A 21,757-nucleotide genomic window follows, 5' to 3' on the forward strand; every position below is an offset into this window, starting at 1 on the left:
TGTTAATGTTTGAAAATATGGAAAAAGCAAATGTTTAGCATTTGGATTTTAAACTTTAAATCGTTTTTCATGGTTATGCTTTGTATTACAACTAATCATGTATGACTTCAACCTGACATTCTGATACCAGTCAAAAGATGTGTGCAGCACCTGTGAGAGAATCAGCCCTGTACCTCTTAAACAGGCGAAGAGGATATAAAGTCTCTGATCTACTAAACGCTGTGGAGGAAAATTTCACAACTGCATTTGATATAATGCTGAATCTGGTGCTGCCAAAGTGACCCAATTCACAGATCAACTATTCAAGACAGCTGTACCAGTATGTTTTTCGGTGTTGTTCTCCACCGTGGCCATGGTCAGAATCAGAGAAAAGAGGACATTCACATGAAGTACTAAACTGTGAAATACTGAATACCGAATTACACTGAATACTGTGAAACACTAAAAACGTATTGAGTCAAACTGAATACTAATTTGAGACTGAATACTGAGTTACACTGAATATTATGAAATACTAACACTGAATACTGAGTCATACTGAATACTGTGAAACACTGCTATATTACATAATACTATAAAATAGTTCATGTTTCTCCAGGTTAGTGCAGTTCCCAAAGAAGTGTTTCAGACTTTAGGCTCAATGAATCAGTTCTGCAATGAGCTGGTCCAGTCACCACTGTGGTAGCTCTTTAAAAAAAGGACAGCTGTGGTCTTTAATGACACTCTCTGACACTCTGACGCTCAGGGGTTTTATAGTCTGGCCAGGATTTTCCAAGGTATGATGTTCTACACGTGTATTATTGTCCATTAATGGGCTGTTTTTGTTGTAATTTTCAGTACTTTACCTACTGGTTGTATGTTAAAGAATGTTAAATATTGCACTTAAAAGAAACTTATATCTATTACATAGCTTTGTTTAAATTTGAAACCTGAAATTATTATTATTTTTAATTTTGTTGAGTTCTTTTTAATTACTTAACCCAACTGCAGTTTGATTGATATTACCTGAAATGCACAATAAAAAACATGGTTTATGAAAATTAATAAAAATTGAGATATCTGTTTCTGCAAGTTAACTCTTCAAATGATCAAAGAAAAAACGTTTATTTTCCATTATTTGTACAAAGATTCTTTATACAGAAGAATAATATACAGGAGATAAGAATAAAAAGAATACAATGACATTTTTACATGGAGTACCTTGAAAATCACAGGCACATTTTGGACAGTTTCAACTACATGGTAGTTATGTTTAAACTGGTTCTTCTAACATCCACTGCAGGTCTGTTTGTCCTACGTGGTTGCAGCTCTACTCTGGTCATATGAACATAACTACCCTCCATATCTGTAGCATGTCTGTCAATGTACCTGTATTTTCAGGCTTTCCTCATTCATTTTTTTGCATTGTATATTAAACAACAACAAAAATTTAAAAAAAAAAAAAAAAAAGACTGATAAATTGCAACTCCTACAAAAACCTAACCCTAAATGTCAGTATGTCCAATCTCTGGCAATTTGTCATCAAATATAAAAAGACTGAACCATCAAAGTTTTACGGTTTTATTTGGAGTCCGTCTTTCAGTAACACAGTTCCACAGCATGTACAGGTACACAGTGACTCTGTGTGTGTGTGAGTGTATGTGTGCGTGTACATGTGTGTGTGTGCCCACATGCGTGCGTGTGTGTGTGTGTGTGTGTGTGTGTGTGTATGCGTGTATGCATGCCCCCAGGCCTTTAGCTTCCTAAATGACAATAGAGTGAAGGTGTCTGAAGCACATGATGACATCCATAGGGATGGGGGGGCTCAGGTGATTTCCATCCAAACGCAGGTACCTGAAGCAACAGAACAGGTATTTAGCATGCCATAACCATGACACTTGCTTTTCAAAACTTGTTAGTTCCTGACAAAATTATTTTGTTCCTATTTACTTCTTGTCAAAGGGTGCGACTGTACCAGTTTGTATTGCTGAGTGCCAAGATGTTACACAATGTGACGTACCTTAGTCTGGGCACCACATTGTTATCGATGTCAACGGCCTGCAGGCTGTATGGGCAGATCAGGGTGCCATTGATGGCTGTCAGGAAAACACACAGTCATACAGTAAAATGTCTGGTCCTCAAATGTTGTTTTCCTTCAAACAAGCAAGAATTTAAAAAATCTGCCAATTGAGTGTGATCATTCCACTCATTGACAATACTTATAATTTAACATTTGTAATTTATAGACTCCAAAGCTCTAAAACCAAGGACAAGGATAAAAAAAAGACATAAATCAGTTAAGCAAACAAATGTGATCATGCTTTATATGGAATAAATAAATTACAGACACAACAAAGAGAAATGCCTTAAGATTAAGTTCTGAAGGGTGATTTCAAACTTGTTGTAACTCTGCAAGCTTGAAGCAAAACTTTGCAGCTGTATCAGCAAAAAAGTGTTCACCTTTAGGCTCAACACAGAAACAGTCTTAACAGTCCTGTCCGGTCAGTTGTCACGCTTGAATGGGAGATTAAGCATGTACCAGTCAATTCCAAGCGCCAAAAGTAGTAAAGTACAATCTGCAAGATTATTTTGGTGCTATTGTCTGTCCTGCGTGAAGATAGTTAAGCTTCAAAAACTCTTGAAAGACATCTGAGATAAATGAAATTAAGTCACTATGTGTCAAATTTTGTGGTATTATATTTATTTTATCTGTCTAATTTTGACTCTAAAAAATCTGTAGATAGAAAACAGTGTATCAGCTTATGATTATCATGAATCATGTTTCAACAGACTAAACTGCTTATTTTATGGTAGAAAGAATGTTCAACAAACAACAAATGTCAATTGATTTTCAGGTACAGCAGTTCAAACTTTTGGCCACTGGGGGGCAGAAGAACTTAAAAAAAATTCTGATGAAAAAAGCCCTGTCATGACCTTGTAAATGTTTGCAATTTTAAAAAAATAAAAATTAGATTAGGCCACATAAATAAACTTGGTCGATGAGATTTATGAGAAAGTAAGTCAAGTGACCCATTAAAAACTATTTCAAGTGTAAAGACTTTTGCTTGTAGTGAACAGATCAGTTCAGGGAGTCTGTTGTTAATCAGAGCTTGGTATATCCCATATAGTGGTTGACTGATTACATGTTTATTGTCAGTGGAATTCAGCCATCATTGATTTTGTTATTTACACCTGTGCTTTTCCTACTGTGATGTCAAAATGTCTTGCACACAGACAGAGTATTGGTAAATGTTTTTTGGTGACTTAGTAGAATTCCCAGTATAGCTCCACCCAACATGAACCTAATGCAGATGTCTAATAAGCCAATAAGTGAAAACACCTGTGATGCATGCAGGGCCTTTCATACAAAATCCATTTGGAAAGCCTTACTCTCAATGCTGTTGTGGTTGAGGTGCAGGTGCTCCAGGTGACCATTGAAGAGAGGAACAGAGGCGAGCTGGTTGTGAGCAAGTTGCAGTTCCAGCAAGGTGGATATGTTGAACACATTCTTGGGAACTCCTTTATCACTCAGCTGGTTGTAGTTCAGCCTCACAAATGCCAGGTGAGAGAAGCCTCGGAAGTAGTCTCTGAAGAGAATGATAAACGGAAAGGACAGTTGTGAAATTTCACATCCAACCAACATCTAATAATGCATGCAGACAATGTGTACACTGTACACTTACCTTGGGATGTCATCTATACGGTTCCTGTCCAGGAAAAGCTGTATGAGGCCATTTGGTACCCCAGTAGGCATCTTTTTCAGAGAATTGCGGGCCAGATTGAGCTGCATCAGGCTGTTCAAGCCCTTAAATATGTTCCTTCCCAGGTCACTGTCACTCAGCTGAGAGGGAAGACATCAGGAACACACTCATGATTGGTCCAGAAATGCTTAAAATACAGTTGATGCTGTTCATACCTAAACAACACAAGTGTAGTAAGATGCTAAATCGAAGCCAAAAGGCTCACCTGGTTGTTGTACAGGTCAAGCAGAGTCAGATTCCCCATCTTATTGAAGGCACCAGGAGGGATCTTGGAAATGCGATTCCTACTGAGGCGAAGCTGCTCCAGGCTTGCTGGGAGGCCTGAAGGGACCTCTTTCAGCTGGTTATGCTGTGCATAGAGGTACAACAGAGAGGGGATCTTCTGAAACACCTACATGAGAGAAAGATACAGAAAATACACTTTTAGATGGTTTCATGGTATTTTGAATAAGGAATATGAATGGAGGAAACTCTCTGACCTCTTTGTCTATTCGATGGATGCGGTTGTTTGCCAGGTTGATCCAGCGGACATCACTGGCGTTAACAAATGATTCTGCTGTCACCTCCGAGATGTAGTTGTTCTGCAAGTACAAGTAGTGGGCTCTGGGTGGGATGATAGGGATCACACGGATGTTCCGGTTCTCACAGTTGAGAGAGTTTGGATAGTCTGGGGTGCATAAACACTCTCGGGGGCAGTCGGCAAAGACGGAAGGTGGGCCCAGGATAGGCGGGGGGAAGTCTGTAGGCTCCTGGGGCTCTGGCTCTGCTGGCACAGCAGGCCGGGGGACAGAAGGCTTCCTGGTGGTGGCTGGGCGTCTGGTGGGCTTCTTTGGTCGAGGTCTCTGGGTAAACACTGCCCCCATTAGGAGAAACAGAGCCAATGCAGAGAAGAGTCCCACGCCGGCCTTCATGGTCCTAAAATAGAGCATGAAACTGATTTTTACTTTCTACAGCATTACATAGGACTCAGCCCACCTGGACAACCCTAAGACTTAATCCAAGCCAAGAAGCAAGAAATCTGGCAATGATTTTGGATTCAGATTTTTATTTCAAGGCTCATGTGCAGAGTTTCACAAAAACAGCATTGTATCATCTGAAGAACATCTCCAAAAAGAGGCCAAAGACAACACAGAGAGACTGATGCACAATTTTATAACTAGCAGGCTAGACTACTTTAACGCTCTTCTTTCTGGTGTACTGAAGAAAACAATAAATCAAGTACAATAAATTCAAAATTCTGCTGCACTAGTACAGATTAAGACCGAAAGGAGAGCACTAGACGACCTCTCAGAAATTCTTTTGGTTTATGAACCAGGGGGGCCCCTCAGATCCTCTGGTTCTTCTCTTTTCCACAAAGCAGAACAAAAATATTTGGTGATGCTGCTTTCAGCTTTTACGCTCCGAGCTGCTGGAACAGCCTTCCAGAGGAGGAGAGGAGCTGAAAATATTGGTATTTTCAAACATAAACTGAAAACCCGACAATTTTTTCTGGTTTTTATGTATTGTTTTACAATTGTATGTTTTTACTATTCATACTTATTTTATTTATTATCATCGTTATTATTTATCAACATTTTATTGTTGATCGTTATGATTTATTTTATTAACATTTTACTGTTTTACTATAATCTGTTTATTTTGTGCAGTATTTCATAATGTAATTTTTTACTGCTACTCACTACTCACTACTCATCTTTTATTGTTGTCTTGTTCAATTAACCTCTTATTTTTTGGCTTTTTAATTATCTCACTGTGCATTAGTCTCTGAATCCATTTCTAACATCCTACTTTTTGTCAATCGCTTGTAAAGTGCTTTGAATTGCATTTGATTTGTTTGAAAGGTGCTACATAAAAAAGTTTGGTTGATTGATTGCTTGATTGCTTGATTGCTTGCTTGATTGATTGATTGATTGATTGCTTGCTAGGTTAAGTATATGGAGAAAGAAGCCGCCCCACAACACAGAACCATTTTGTCATTTTGGTTATGCTGGTTAGCCAATATGGTCGGCTAATCCCACCCATAAAGACAGTGTAATGACTGGAATGCATTGGTCCTTTTTGTGTTTCTTTCTCACTCTTCCCTCTTGGCCAACGCTGACTCTCAAGTGTGTACAAGTCCTGCTTCAGTGATCAGCAGGCATTCAGAGGCTTAGTTCAGAGCAAGACACTTATCTCTGAGAAAACTCAATCCCTCAGCAACCAACTGTTTTTTACCTTTTGAGCTTTGATTTGTTCCACCTGTGGTGCAGCAGATAGTCTCATTGAGATAAAGAGTTTTTGGGTTGAACTGGCCGAAACAGTAGAATCAAGACAAATATGAAGCAGGTTTATTTTAGATGTTAATCATAAAACTAATACGTCCAACAATCTGCTTCCTGCACTTCACTGCACTTTATTTTGAAAATCATTTTTATTATCAATTTGCTGCTGCTGCTGTTACATAAGTGGAAAAGTTGCTACTCATGACTTCAGTGTCCCATTGAGCTGAAAATAATGAAGACATTAGGAGATCAGTCTGGTTAACTCAAACGTCTGTATAACATTTCCAGTGTCCCTCGGAGGTTCTATTACAGCGAATGAGTAAGAAAAATATGTCAGTTACTGCTGTAAATCTATTATGATAAATACATTAGGAATGGGACTTGTGATAATGTCAAAGTGACAAACTGATTTGTTATTCTGGTTTAAACAAATGAAAGGTGGAGGTTTGCAGTGAAAGGTAGTAACCAAGTAAGAGAAAGGCAGAGTGATTTGTTTAGTTTGATTGAATTCAAGGGGGGGGGGGATTCTAATACAGGAAATTAGTGCTTATGAGAGACAGGGAAGGAGAGGTTTAGGTATAAAGGCTTCATTGTCTGGACTGGTCCAGAAGGAGAGTTGTGGAGGGGATGACTGCAGGTCTGGAAGGTTAAGCTGTGTTACCCAGGAGAGGTCCAACAGGAACTGGACTTAATCAAATGAGACTCTGATGAAACCAATTTGTATCTTAAGGATTGTATAAAAATATTGCAAGCATGGGTACATTTTCACCCGTGTTTATACAGCGTAGTAAAGAGTTTACATGCACTTTAATGGTATTTAACCTTTTATCATGAATGAGTTTGTGCTATTAAAATAGTTTTTGTCAGAAATCATTTCAGAGTCATTTGGAATAAGAGGTTTGGTAGCATTACAGTATTTTTACATATTATCGTATACAAATCTATCCAAGACACACCCAAAGGAGCAAAAAGGAGGTGATTTTAGGTGTGTAATTGAAGCCTGTTTCGAATATGTCCAACAGATTTGTATAACCTAGAAAGTAAAATGTAATGACCTCTATGCTGTCAGAGAGACAAACACACGCACAAAGCTACAAATACAGATGTTTTACCAACCATCACAAGCATTTACTCTGCCATGAAGATTCATTCACCTTTGAAAGTGGAAGGAAACACTTATAGGCCGGAATGACTGCATCTCATAATCCTTGAATGGTGAATTTATATAGGATGTCTGTATGTGTATATATGTGCGCTGTGCATTGTACCTCAGCAGCATAAGCCTGCTGTAAATAATCACCACACACCTGTCAAAATACATAATGTTTCAGCACAAACACACCATTATTTTCACTGTGCTCCGGTTATTAAAGCCGCCTCGCCAATTTGATAAACATCACGTATGAATCACGGGGCAGGAATGAGGCTTAGAGCCAGAATGCATCCTGCCTGGAAAAATAAATCGGAACTTTTCTCTGACGGTGTTCCTGGCACTGCCCATCCTTTTCCCTGTCAGCCATCCAGAGCCTCCCAGTCCCTCATTCAAAACCAGAACCAGCTCTCCTTCCATCATTGCTGCTACTGTCATGACCAGCAGTCAGTCATTATTGACTGACTTTGAGTCAGAGATGAATGACTCAATAGTTTATTTATCACCTTGCAAAGAACATTTTATACATATCAGCATAAAAACTACTGTGACTGTGTCACAGATATCTCTGTGATGGTATCAGGTGGCAAACCATTTTATCATTAGTTTGACTGAATTCACATTACAGATACATGTAATTAGTTTATCATTAACTATTAATCAGTAGCTAATTCACAATATCTCTGATTCTGTTTTTAACTTTACTGTAAGAACCAAAACTGATTTTGCTATTAAATTGTATCACAAGCATTTTAGTTTTGACAAGCTGAAAGATGAATTCCTGATGTCCATTGAAATTTTGACTAGCTCCCCTAGAAAATCTACTAACTTGTCATGTTTAATTTATTATTAGTAATTATCAGTCACAGTGCAGTTGCAGATGTTTTGAATATGTAAAGTAAAAAGGAGTGCAGATGTCTTTAAACTTTAGTACTAGCTGAGCAGTAGCACTAGATGAAAGTCATCCATGGGTCTCAAAGGAGTTATTAGTATCTTCGGTCAACCCAGACTGTATCAGGAGAATGAAAATAAAAAAAACTAAAAAAAACTTCATAGTTATCATTCTTGAATAGCTGTCAGTGAAACAAAAGTCTCGGTCACTATAAAGTCTTTGATGATTAGCTCTTTCCATTTCATCACATTCTCTTGCTTTTTATTGCTTAATGGAAACTGTCATTCCTTTAACTGAAATTGATCACCGCTGTTTTGTGAAACCAGTATCCCCTGAAAAAAAAACTTGAATAAGAGTCACGTTATATACGACAGAGCTCAGACATCTGACTCAGAAGTCTGAAAATATCTGTGACTAATCAACACAATTACACAAATCATTTGGGTGTGTGCTGAGTTGCATATATGTGACGTCATACAAATAGCATCTGTAGTCTTATTATGACTCATCTCTACAATATGTATCTAAATAAACAGTTATGGGAAGTAACTGCACAGATAAATGTGCAGTTTCAGTTCTACATTAGATAAACAGTTACAGAAGTATCTGCCTCATTCTTGAAACCTTTCTCACCAGTCTGCACTAATGGTACATTATTGCCAGAACATTTTCTCATGTGGGTGTGGCTGTCCTGCAGTAACTGTGCAAAAGTTGAATTTACATCCATGTGAAAACCATCTACATGTGCAGTGGTGGAGTCAGAAGGAGTACAGACAAAAAAAGTTAATAAACTGAAATGAAACGATTATAAGCTAAACTAAAGTGAGAGTATAAAAAAACAAAACTGTGCACCATCAGGATCCTGCAGACTCCAGTCAGCCTGACTGGACACTGTCATCACTGTTCCTTTGTCCTGATCATCATCCAGCTCAACCAAGATTGATCACTGCACACTGTAGAAGGATTCAACACAGACTGTTTAACAGGCTGTGGTGAATCACAAGCTGTGGTGCATGCCTAAGATTTTTTTTCACAGTTTCATAATCTTCCTTTTTAGTTTTGTTTTTTTCTGGGCTTTGGTTAACACTCATCTAAGACTGTGATCCATAAGAGCTTCTAATGACAAAATGGTTTAATGGTTTAATTAGAGCTTCACTGCAGAGAAAGTCAAATCTATAATGGCAAAAATTCCTGCTTGTGCACTGTCCTGAAAATCGTGATGGTCCATTTGGATGAGCTGCAAAAAGATCAAGATTTAGATTATTCTGCAGCAGCCAAAGTGAGTCACAGGACAGTTTTCAAAAGCTTCACTCTTCCCAAACTTTAGTGCAGCAGCTCTCCTCACTCTTCTGATGAGAAAGGCTGAAATCAAGGTGAGTGTGCAGCAGTAGAGAAAGCAGAAGAGTTGAAATGCGCGGCAGCTCCCTGGAGGACAGAGTACCACTTTGTATGGCACAACGTTTCTATAGAAACACACCAGCATGGCCCTGCTGTACCTGTGCCAGGAATCTCCCTTAGTCCAATAAAAAACTCACACAGAGAACACAGAAGCCCCTCTTTGGCTCTCCATTTCACACACAAACACACTTCTGCCTGCATTCTTACCTTGTTTATCATGTCCCATCTAAAACAGCTCTCCTAGAAACAGAAGAAACAAATAAAGTTTCTTACCTGCCTCTGGTACCTGCCCTCTTTTGTCAAGTCACAACTTTTGCGTCTTTTCTTCTCTCTGCTTCTCTAACTCTTTTCCTACCCCTCCCTCTCTCTCACTTTCCCTGTTTCTCTCCGTCCCTAACCCTCCCCTCTCCTCCCTATCTCTCTCTCCCTTGGTGGACAAGCCTGCCTTTTGGGTTTGTTCCCTAGCTTTTTTCCCTGTCAAGGTCACAGTGGTTCTCCCCCCCCCCCTCTTTTCGGCTTATGGCCAATGAGATTTAATCTTAATTCCTTCTGAAAGACCGCGGATTCTTTCATCTGTCTAAACTGTATCATAGTTTGTTATTATTCTGTTCTGTCGCAGCATAGCATGACAGTGTTTGTCTCAAATAGACAAAAAATACAGGATTAGCCTATGTTTCTATATCAGAAGTGTGTGAAAAATACTGTGAACACTAGATCTCTGTTAAGGAAAGCCCAGCTGTAATTGCATCTCTGCTCTGCCTCCCACCCACTCCGCTATTGTTTAGATGGCTGCACACTGATCCTGCCATGTGCTTTTCATTAGCAGCATCTCTCCACTGAGTCCATGGCATCTTTTCTGTGTCAGTTAGATGTCCAGGATTTTTTCTCCCCAGCATCAGTAAACTCAAACAGTCGGATTACTGAGTTCCAGCTGAGGCACTGGGTGTTGTGGTGGGTCTTTCAGGAAGTGAGGCTGAGTGTGTATGTGTGTGTGTATGTGTGTGTGTGTGTGTGTGTGTGTGTGTGTGTGTGTGTGTGTGTGTGTGTGTGTGTGTGTGCGCGCGCTTATGTGCCACTGGGGGTTAGGAGGTAGACATGTGTTCACAGCCCTGCATTCCTGCAGAGTGAGCTGCAGCCGGAGGATAATGAGGAGAACATATGTGGGGAACAGTTTCAAACACACATGTACGTACACATATGTGCTGCACTTTTCCCTCATTTTCTTTTTCTTTTCATGATTTCTTCCCTCTGCACCTATGTCTCCTCTTCACTCAGTCATCAGGTTTGGGATACTGATCTCAGCTGGGCCAAACATCTGGTCCAGACTGGTCCCAACTAGGAAAGGAAGGAAACTTCAACAAATAGGACAAAGAGAGAGAAAAACTGAGAAAGAGAAGATGGGTACATGTAACAAATATGTCACTTTATTGGGTGATAGCTGTTTCTTTCTCATTTTCTCTACTACTATTTAGGAGATGCAGTGGAAATGATGTTTTATGATTCAGCTCCTATGATCAATGACAGCGACCACATCTCTCTGTAAAAGTTTTTTTTTATTTTGTGCTGTTTGCAGGGATGACATCATTGGAAACAGTTGGTCATTAACCATGATGTGTCATGGTTTAATGTTTTTTATGTATTATGCCCATAGCATAATCAGAAATGAATTTAAAATCTAACTCAGAACACAGGAAAACTTTAAATTAAATGAACTGGTGATTAAAGTAAAGGTAATTCTTTGAATGAGGTGGTCAACCTCAAATTGTTAGTATCGTGCTACTGTTTGGCACTGTGCTGACACTAAATGTGAAAAGCCTGGACTGTGGCTGCAGTGCTGTCACTACAGAGGTGGCTGACCAATGAATGATGCTAATAACAGCATTTATTGCACGCAAAACACAGCAAATTAAGAACCCTATAAACCTCTTTAATATGTCCCAATGATAATGGAGTAAATTACTAATATTAAGTCATATTAAGTCCTAATAATACTTTATTAAAAGAATGAAACAGGTAATTATTGTTGTTTTGCACACTAATATGACCCAGGCACACATTGCCTTGTCCATGAGGTTTATAGGGTTCTTAATTTGCTGTGTTTTGCCTGCAATAAATTCTGTTATTGGCATTATTTATTGGTCAGCCACCTCTGTAGCGACAGTACTGCAGCCACAGTCCAGGCTTTTCACATTTAGTGTCAGCACAGTGCCAAACAGTAGCACGACGCTAACCATTTGAGGTTGACCACCTCATTTAAAGAATTACCTTTACTTTAATCTCCAGTTTATTTAATTTAAACTTTTCCTGTGTGCTGAGTTAGGTTCTGAATTCATTTCTGATAGTTGTTATGTTATAATGCCAATAACAGCATTTATTGCAGGCAAAACGCAACAAATTAAGAACCCAATCAACTTCATAGACAAGGCAATGTGTGCCTAGGTCATATGAGTGTGTGAAAAACCAATGATAACCAGTTTCATTAATTTAATAAAGTATTATTAGGACTTAATATTAGTAATTTACACCACTATCCTGCCTAACAGGAGGTGGAAATGCAGCATAAGAGGAAGATGGTAGTTTAAGGTTAATGTCAGAGCTGATAAACTCAGTAAAGTCACTAAGTAGTGGAGCTGAGATGTTGGAGATCACAAGTTTGTTTGTTCCAGATTTGTAACTTAATTACCAGCTTTTTATAGGTACATCTGTATGATGTAATGCAATCCAATCCAATAGCCCTGCAATAAATCAAGTCTATGTAAAGCTTATATTGTTCCGTTTTCTGTTTTTTATGGGGTTCGACAAATAATTTAACAGAATTTTCAACAACATAGACACAAATGCATAAAATGCAGTATAATGAGCCGCACCGTTGCACTGAATGACATGTTGGCTCCTAAAGATAATAGTTAACATAGTTTGTTTAGAAATGGCTCCAAAGACTAATAATAGTGATCACATATTCAGTCTTTCTTGAAGTAGTTCCATGTACGGCACATTCCACTGTGCATGTGCTGGAATGCAGTTCTGTTTATAGAGTTTAACTAGCTTGTTGTGTTACAAATCACAATGTCTTAACTTTGTCCATTGTACATATAAGAACTTGAGTGCAAACGACTCTCTGGAGACTGAAAACGTGATCGCTGTTATTAGTCTTTGGAACAAACTATTGTAACTGTAATTTTCATGTAAAACATCACTAACATGTCACCTAGTGCAGCGGTGTGGCTCATTGACGTGTTTTTAATAGTTTTTGGACAACAATGGAGGTCTATGATACAGAGGAATATGATATATCAGGCTTTGGATACACACACAATACTAATAAGAAGGATCAGTTCATTGTTGGTTTGGCTCTGCATATGAGATTTATTGACAATAAGAAAAATATAGAAAGTCACCAGCCTTATCCTTTTTACTATCTTCTTTTTGTGAAGCACTTTGTAAGACTGTTAAGAAAAGTGCTATATTATTATTATTATTATCATTATTATTATTATCCTATAAAGACTGCATCCAATAGACAGCAAGTAAAATACTATTCAGTCCATGGATGAATAACCAAATAGACCAGGGGGACCCTAAAAGTCAGCGCCTCTGTATGTGTAAAGTGTTATTAAATGTCTCATTGCAGAGTGAAAGGACAAAAAGCCTAAAATTCAGTTTCAAGTTGTCACAGACAACACGCCATTGTAACATCTTCAAAGGGAGTGTTAAACACCTCAGGTTTTCTGTCAGATGATGAGGTCTAGTGCTCTGCATGGACACTATACAATATATGCTGTGGTGAGCCTCCAAGAAGTCTGTCTCATTCCCATCATCACATATTATGTCCATATTTCTGGACATTTAGACATGAGGACATCATATCAGTCATCACCCAAGGAATAAATTTGTTATTAATTAAGCTTTTGTTTTTTTTATTCGAGCTTACGTAACATCTGAAGATAACTGTGTTGTTTGGTTTTGCATGCGAGAATAGAGTCACGCGGCCTGTGGAATTTAACTGTTTGTCCTGCAGTGCTCAGATATACACAGAGTCTGGACAGAGATTGGCCAAATGTTTTCTGAGGCTGAATTGATCCTGTTGATTCCAGAAGGGTTATTTATAGGGGTTTGAACATGCTTTTACTGCAGGAAATCTTAAAGCAGCAGTCGTCCTACTGCAGCAGCTGTTTTTCAAACAGATGGAGAGAACTAGGCAGGCACAGGCTCTGACCCAAAATTACTTGTTGTGTATAATAATCTGAGAATTTTCCAAGAACGGCCTGTTCTGTCATTTACAGAGTGATTTGGATGATAGAGCTGTTTGTTTTAGAGGAGACGCATTTGAGCTTAAGCCAGAAATGTTCCCAGAGGAAATACAGCCAGAGGAACATTTAAAGGCAGCTTTCTAATCTGTTGCACTGAAATCTGCAGCAACAAAGTGAGATGGTACAGCATCCTGTGAGCACTGTGTTCTGCAGGCCACGCCCACTTGGCCCAGCCAAAATCCCTGGCTTTGGACACCCACCCTGGCAAATGTTAGCAGGCTTTTGGCAGTCTTTGCAGTATTCTCACTGTGTTTGCCCTTGAGAAATGTCATACAATACACATTTATTTTCTCACAAATCATTTTATGCACAAAAGAATGTATTATTACATTTATCATGAATAAACTTTGTTATTCAATTAAAACAATGTGGGATGTTTACGGGAATATGACAGGATTTAGTGAATGCTCAGATGGAAAGTGAAAACAAACTCTGCATTTATTTATCTAACAAAGATGAAGTGTTTAGAGTTTGTGCTCAGCTTTCAAGCTTTTGCTGTTAGCTACACTAACATCTAAAACCTGCCTAAGAGTAAAACAGTGAGCATGCCATCACAGAAGCTGTTCATTAAATGAGACAGTTAGCTGGATGGTCTTAGTTGATCTATGAAGTCAAAGGAAAATATTTCTGTGATTGTAACAATGGTAAAATTAGTTTCTGTCAATAAAATAAACACGGTTGACTTATAAAATGTCATTTAATACATTTAAAGAACCAGTGTGTAGGATTTAGTGGCATCTAGTGGTGAGGTTGATGTCACCACCTTCCTCTTCCAAGTGCCTTATTTTTTTTCCCACCCACATTCTGAGAAAAACCCACCCTACTCTGCCTCTGATTGGCAAGTTGGCTTCATTGGTTAGGTTGGTTAGATTTAAGCATGAGGAGTGAGATGGTTAGGGTTGGGTAAGAATATCAGAAGCAGTGCAGGGGCAGGTCTTCGCAGAATGCGGGTGGGGAAAAAAATAACATTTTCCAAGAGTGTAGGAGAACTTACAGTGGCTACGAAACTCATGAAAAACATGAAAGACCCTCTCTAGAGCCAGTCTTTGGTTTGTCCATTCTGGGCTACTGTAGAAACATGGTGGTGCAACATGGCGGGCTCCGTGGAAGTGGATCTGCTCCTTAAGTAGATATAAAGGGCTCATTGTAAGGTAACGAAAACACACTGATTAAAACATACTTATGAATATTATATTCTATTTCTGCCAAATCTGTCCTGCTAGATGCCACTAAATTCTACACACTGAACCTTTAAAATGTCTTTTTTGCAGAGTCATTATATCAAAATACTGTTGCAACACAAGCTGAACACCATCAGTGACTGTGGAGCCCAAAGGCAGCTGAGAAGCATTACATCATGCATGAAATCATGGCACCCGTGCTACTAAGCAGAGAATTGTTTTCTCAAGTAAGAAAGTCTGTCGAAAGAAGCCACCTGGACTTGCAGACATCTTCAAATCAAAACAGACCCATCGTGCCTTAAATCATCCTGCCCAGACACACTTTAGCCCACACACTGTTTACACAAGATCTGATGAGTTACTTTTAGAATATTCTTATTTAGTTATTATGTCTTAAGTGATAGCATTCTTCTAAGATGACTAAAAATACAAAAACTCTTCTCTTTGGATGTAATAGGTGGGTGTGACCAGGTTTAATCCACAGCTGACTGCAATCAGATGTGAATGTTCTATTGGAAAAATCCTGTTATTGTATTGTGTGCACAGAAATATCAATGACGCCAGCTTGTTTACTGCAACATTGGTCTGATCAAACTGAATGAAATCAATGGGTCTTTCATGCCTTTTTAAGTAAAAAATGCAAGACTTGTGAATACTACATCATAAAGTTCTTGATCTTTTTTTTTGTTTTTGTTATTGCTCCCTCCCCACATTAATGATTGATTATTATGTGGGGAGTGATTTGTAGTACAGTATATACTGCTCAATTTTAAATCATAACACAGCCTTCTGTCATCACAAATACTTGGGAGCAACAGCTTGTTTTGGTTAAATTACATATTAATACCTCATTTGTCTGCATCACTTCTGTGGTTGGAATGAATTAAATAAAAATACCTTTACCTTTACCTGAACTCAGGTTATCTTTGAACTTCAGAAGAAGTACCAAATCTTTTTTATAGAATAGTTTTATATAGCTTTAGTTTTTCAATGCATATTAACTTGGAAAAAGGACAGACAGATGTTTGCACAGAAGGATTTGTTTAGATAAAAAAGTAGCATACGCTTCGATACAAATGATGCCCAAATGCTTGTCATCGTATGTTGTGTGGTAGTGGTGTAGTACATCAGTGTGTGTGTGTGAGTGTATGCATGTGTCCATACTGTGTTGGGTATCCTGCATGTGTTTCACATATGAGGCTCTGCACCGCGATTCAGTTAAATATGGAACGTCTGATACGGATTCCATATTGTCAAACCCTCCTCTCACACGCAACGCACGTCGTTCACATATACAACATTCAGTCTGGACCCTAAACTCCACGTCTCTCATCTTAAACTGCTCTGACGCAGACATCTATGCCATCCCCCCACCTCCATTAATGTTTAGTCAGCAAGCTAATGAAAGTGTCATGTGGATAGAATGAATAGGAAAACCACAATTACTCACCCTGAGTTATTTTGCATTATCAGCTGCCTTAACACATGGTCCAGTGGTGCACGAGTGGTGCAGTGACTGTGGGAAAACCTCAGGAAAACTGTAATAAACAGTTCTTTACAGCATTATGACAAAATCTGGATACTCTCAGAATTTTAAGGGGGGTTAAAACAAGCTAAATCCTTATATCATGTTATCAGATATCACACTTGTTTTGTAGAAAACTAGATGTAAAGAGTAAAGGCTACATTTGGCATTTGTACCAGGAATTTACTTCTCATTTTCTTGGCTAAAGCTACAAGTCTCAAAAACAGATGCTTTTGTGAAGATTATGTGTTCTCCTGTGTATTTCTGAGGCTCATTCAAGATCCAAGATTATTTTATTTGTCCCTAGGGAAATTTGTCTTGAACATAAAGGCTGCCACATAAAAACACATACAATTATAGTGCAGTAACAGACATAAAGTGCATTCAAATACATGCAACACATCCCCTTATTCCACACCCTCATTATGTTCTGAGTTTAGGAGATTCACTGATAGAGGGATAGAGGGATGAAAGAGTTTTTATACCTATTCAGGCATCATTTCCTGTTTCCACTTTGTATTCTGAATACAGGACGTGGGAGGGGTCAGCAATAATTTCCCTATCCTGTTTAACTATAGTCTTCTCAAAGAGCTTTTTCAGGGAGAGATGCTCCCTCACCCCCATCACTTGTGATTTTAACTTAACTGATATGTTACCAAACCAAGCTGAGATTTCGTAACATAATATACTCTCTATCACAGCATGATCAAATAACATTACTACTCTCTGTCCAACCCCAAACACCCTGACTCTGCGCAAAAAGTAGAGTTGCTGTTGGATCCTAGTGCATGCAGAATTCACATGGACATTCCAAGACATTGCTGTAAGCTTGTGGCCTTCACTATTTCTAAAATTGTGTTCAAACTTTAACATAAGTCAAGAAACCTCTTTTGCAATGAAGAGTTTTTACTGCACTGCATCTTGATGACTCCTTAAAATAGGAGAAACTCCCTTCAGACTTTAATGGAATATAAGAGAGGAGAGTCAGCATCTGTGTGTGTGTGTCTAATGAGAGGGCTGGAGGTCTCAGTTTTGCTTGTAAACCAGCCTGTAAATGAAACTAACAGCTTCCTCAGTCATCTTGCCAAACCAAAACTACCATACAAGTCTGAGATGGATTTAAAGATGATTTCTCCACTCAGCAACAAACAGATTCTCCAGACAGATGGGAGGTCTGAACCTCTCTATAGTTAACCCGTTGTTACAGTCAGATGGACCATCAGTCTGTGCAATAGTTTTGTTTGAATGCTTATTTGTTGAACATAGATTTAAAGAAAAAAACTGATTTTATGGGACAGTTAGGGCACTGACACATCTTGCATTTGACCCCTCAAAACTAATCCACACTACCAGTAATTCAGTATCCTGTAACTACTGGAACACTTGACCTGCCAGCCAGACCTGAGGTCAGACATGACCTCAGTATAGCAACAGAAAACACACAAAACAGCTGATGCTTTCAGGTCAGTAACCTAAAATCTCAATATCTATCCATAGTGCCAATATTCTCAAATGACTGAGACAGGACTGCAAACATTCGGCAAGTAGATGGCTAATTAATTGTCATGACGGCACAGTATACAAGCTCCAATAATATTTCTCTGTTGCGAAGACATGTTAAAAGTCAGGAAAACCACCTGCTGGGGCAATTACCTTACTTACATACTTACCTTTGTTAACACCCACCTTCTCTGGAGTATAAAGCTAGCATTAAAGTGAAGTAAAGTAAAGTAAAAAAATAAATAAGTAAAGTAAAAAAATGAACATGTCAACTTATGTACATTTTGTTCATGTGACCCCATAACTAATACCAGACCTAATCCTTACAGCTGCAACATTAAAATAATCAAGTAATTCTAACACAATTCAGTGCCATTCACTTAAACCTGTTTTTATAGATTTTCTTGGACACGTAGGGGCAGCGCAACAAACTGTTTTGACATATTTTCACCTCATATGGCAAACGTGTTAGCAAACAGTTGCCTATTTACACTTCCAGCAGACACAGAGCAATGTCGACTTTCATTTGGAGTCTGTTTTTTGTCTCCATTAACTCCTGAAAGAAATTTCTGGCTCTTTGGCTGCTAATTGCTCCTGAAATTAACCTGCCCACGTCTTCATTTTTTTAGCAGTTCAAATTCATTTTCAGAGATCTATACAAAAGAGTTTTTGGTGTTTGGACCAGTTCTTACCTAACCTGAGTAGAGAGTGTTTGTGTCTGTGTCTGTGGACAGAGGGATGTTATATGTGAGGGTCCTGAGCTCCATAGCTCTCTGTGTTGCTGTTATGACACCACAGGGAGCTTCATAGAAGATTGTTTTGACTGGTGGTTTCCAAGGAAGAGTTCGGTTCAGAAGGGAGGAACGGCCTGAGTTTTAATGACTCCACCAGTCTGAGGGATTATTCTGTTTTTAAATAGCTACAAAGATAATCCCTGTGACTCTGACTCTTTATAAGGAATCATTTCTAAATTAACATGAGTTCCTGTGTTTTTTCATCATCATCATGGCTCAGAGGTTGAAAACAGAAAAGCAGGACTCTTTTAACAGACCATGCCACTTGGAGCTTGAGTCTACCCATTTAAACACTATTTTTTATTTTTCCATGTTCATTTAGCATTTGTTCCTCTTCATTTACATCCTCATAGCTGAGCAAATAGACATAGTGATGGAAAAAATGACATTAGCTATCTGTTATTGAGAGCAATAACCACCTCAGTATCTTGGCATTTATACAATAAAGCCCCTTAAGTCAAAGGTTTATACCACTGTGATGTGCCGGGGAGCCTCTCAGGTGTTCATATGTGCCATCTGGTTTCACAGTACCCCCTCCCGCAGCGTAAACCCCTGCCAGCTGGCAATTCCTGAAAACCTACATCTGTGTCTTCTCAATTGATTGGGAGACACTGGTGTGTGTTCACTAAAAAAGAGTGTGTTCCACATTTCAAATGCGTTTCCCTTTAAAATACAGATGTTGTTATTGCTAATAAAGTTGTACTTCATATTTGATCAGTGAACAGTGCTTCATTGTGCTTTATGACTCTGAAAATGAGGAATGCAGTAGAGGTCTGGTTCAAGTGTGCAACAGCTGATTTACAGAGTGCAGTAAAACAGATAAAAATACAGAGAAAATGGCTAATTTGTTGTGAAAAGTTGGGTCAATGCCACATTTAAGAACGAAGGTGTGCAGGTGACAATAACAAGACAAGTAGGGCAGCTGAAGATGAGCATCAACCCAAAAAAATCTCTCTTTGAAGATCATGATTTAAGAAATGGTTTTGGGACATATGCTTATTTGCTTTCTTGCAGAGAGTTAGATGAGAAAATTGATGCCACCTTTGTCCCACATGTGTCCCTTAAATGTGAAGCTGGAGCCAGGAGACTATTAGCCTACTTTAGCATAGAGACTGGAATCAACTAGCCTTGCCCTGTCGAATGTTAAAATAAAATCACCTCTAAATCTTCCTAATTAACACATTATATTGACATTTGTTTAATATGTGCAAAAAGTGTAAAAATTGTGGTTTTATAGGCAGTTATGTGCTGGTCTATTTGACAGCAGGACAGTTCCAGGCTAGCTGTTTCCCCCTGTTCCCAGTCTTTGTGCGAAGCTAAGCTAACCACTTCATATTTAACAGATGAATATGAAAATATGGTAATATTGATCTTCTCATATAACTCCTGGCATAAAACTATCTAAGGTATTTTCCAAAATGTCAAGCTACTGATGTAGCAGATGGTCTGCTTGTTTTGTGTTTACAGGCCTTGCTGCAGCAACATGGAGCCAATGACCTTTTTTCCTTTCGGTTTGTCTTCTTCCATCATGACCTCATACATACTCAGATGCTGGTCATCACTGGAACAAGTGCTCACACAGACTTTTATGGTTAATATTCATCCGTCAAAGGAACTCTGTGTTAGTGACTCCTGCCTCCGGTAAAAGTTAGTCCAGACAGCCTGATCAGACCGTTACACACACAGTGCATTTATAAGACATGGTGTCACCTGGAAAATATGGTAGTGCTTTAGTAATGCTAAATGGAACACAGACACACAAACAATACGTACTTTGAGTAGTTATTGGTAAGTAGCTGAATATCTGTATCAAGTATTGTGTACCATGTCTTTACCTACCTGTTTTACAGTTGGAAGTGCATTGTTTTACACTTTTAAACAGATTCATAAATATATTACATTTAGTGATTTAATCTAACCCCAGTTTGATATGTAAACAAAATGATCAGTTCATTAAAAAGGATGTTCTATAAGGTATAGATTTCTTTTCTATTATCCAGAAAGTGATGTAAAACGATCATATTTCTGGTTTCCAAGTCAGATATGATATAGTTCTTTACACTTTGTTCTACATTGAAAACCATAAAAAAGATACTATCTGGGCTCATTTTGCAATCGCTGAGGAAAAACATTACCACCCATTTCCTCTACTTACATATCTATCTAATAATGAGGAAACTGTCTCAGAGTTATATGATCTTTATCTTGCAATGACGGGAAAATGGTATCATTATTATTCGGACATATTGTCATTATGAGAAAAGCAACCTCAGGTAATAATGAGTATAGTCTTTACCATTTGAGTAAACAGGACCACAATGACTATAACTACTTCCTCATTGGTTTGTGGCATTCAGAAGAAATGTAGATGTATCGTTATTAGTATTTGCGGTCAGCATTGGTGGTTATTTTATGATTCAGAGATAAAAGCAGACTCTGATTCACCTGAGGTTTCTCCAGCAGGTATAAATACATCTTACAGAGGCTTTTTTCATCGTTATGAGACAGTTGTGTGTCTGCACGTTCCCCACCCCGTTCTCGTCAGTCACATGGATGCTTACTCTAACTGAATAAATTGTGAGATGACATGACACAACTCAAGCTTGAAAAAGGGAGTGCAGACACGTTGTACACAAATGGAAATCGAACAGAGCAGTCTCCACTAACACTGCTGCTGTTACAGGTTCCTTTGCCTACACTGTTTGCTTTTTATTATCTATATTTAACTCTGACCACATTCAACTGCATATAATGGCTTCCTTTTACACTGCACATATAAAACACCCACTTGTTGTTCATACTGTACATAACATTTCTGGATTCAGTGTTCTGTACGTAGATGTTGTTACATCCCTTCTTATTACCCATTGGTTTATTTTCCATTTTGTATATTCATTCATTTTTAGCTAGCAGCATAACTCAATAGGGCGTTGGTCTGTCAGTCTGTCCACCACTTTGGTTCAGACTGAAATATCTCAATATCTATTTGATGGATTATGAAACACA

At 38.5% G+C, this 21,757-nt stretch overlaps 1 protein-coding gene across 2 annotated transcripts; it reads right to left on the reverse strand.

Annotated features, from left to right (window-relative positions):
- Nucleotides 1–1,085: 1,085 nt before the first annotated feature.
- On the reverse strand, nt 1,086–10,759 carry LOC121890299 (proline/arginine-rich end leucine-rich repeat protein). Of its 2 annotated transcripts, none has more exons than XM_042402459.1 (7): nt 10,635–10,759; nt 4,220–4,655; nt 3,946–4,131; nt 3,663–3,820; nt 3,370–3,566; nt 2,000–2,075; nt 1,086–1,833 (listed from the first exon to the last, which is right to left on the reverse strand). In XM_042402459.1, the coding sequence occupies exons 1-7, from the start codon at nt 10,658–10,660 to the stop codon at nt 1,743–1,745; spliced, it is 1,170 nt and encodes a 389-aa protein (XP_042258393.1). In that variant the 5' UTR covers nt 10,661–10,759; the 3' UTR covers nt 1,086–1,742. The 2 variants fall into 2 exon arrangements, with proteins under 2 accessions (XP_042258393.1, XP_042258394.1); XM_042402460.1 differs by lacking the exon at nt 10,635–10,759 and adding an exon at nt 9,715–9,797.
- Between the last annotated feature and the right edge of the window lie 10,998 nt (nt 10,760–21,757).

The sequence above is a fragment of the Thunnus maccoyii genome, chromosome 3, assembly GCF_910596095.1.
Source record: "Thunnus maccoyii chromosome 3, fThuMac1.1, whole genome shotgun sequence".
Lineage (NCBI taxonomy): Eukaryota > Metazoa > Chordata > Actinopteri > Scombriformes > Scombridae > Thunnus > Thunnus maccoyii.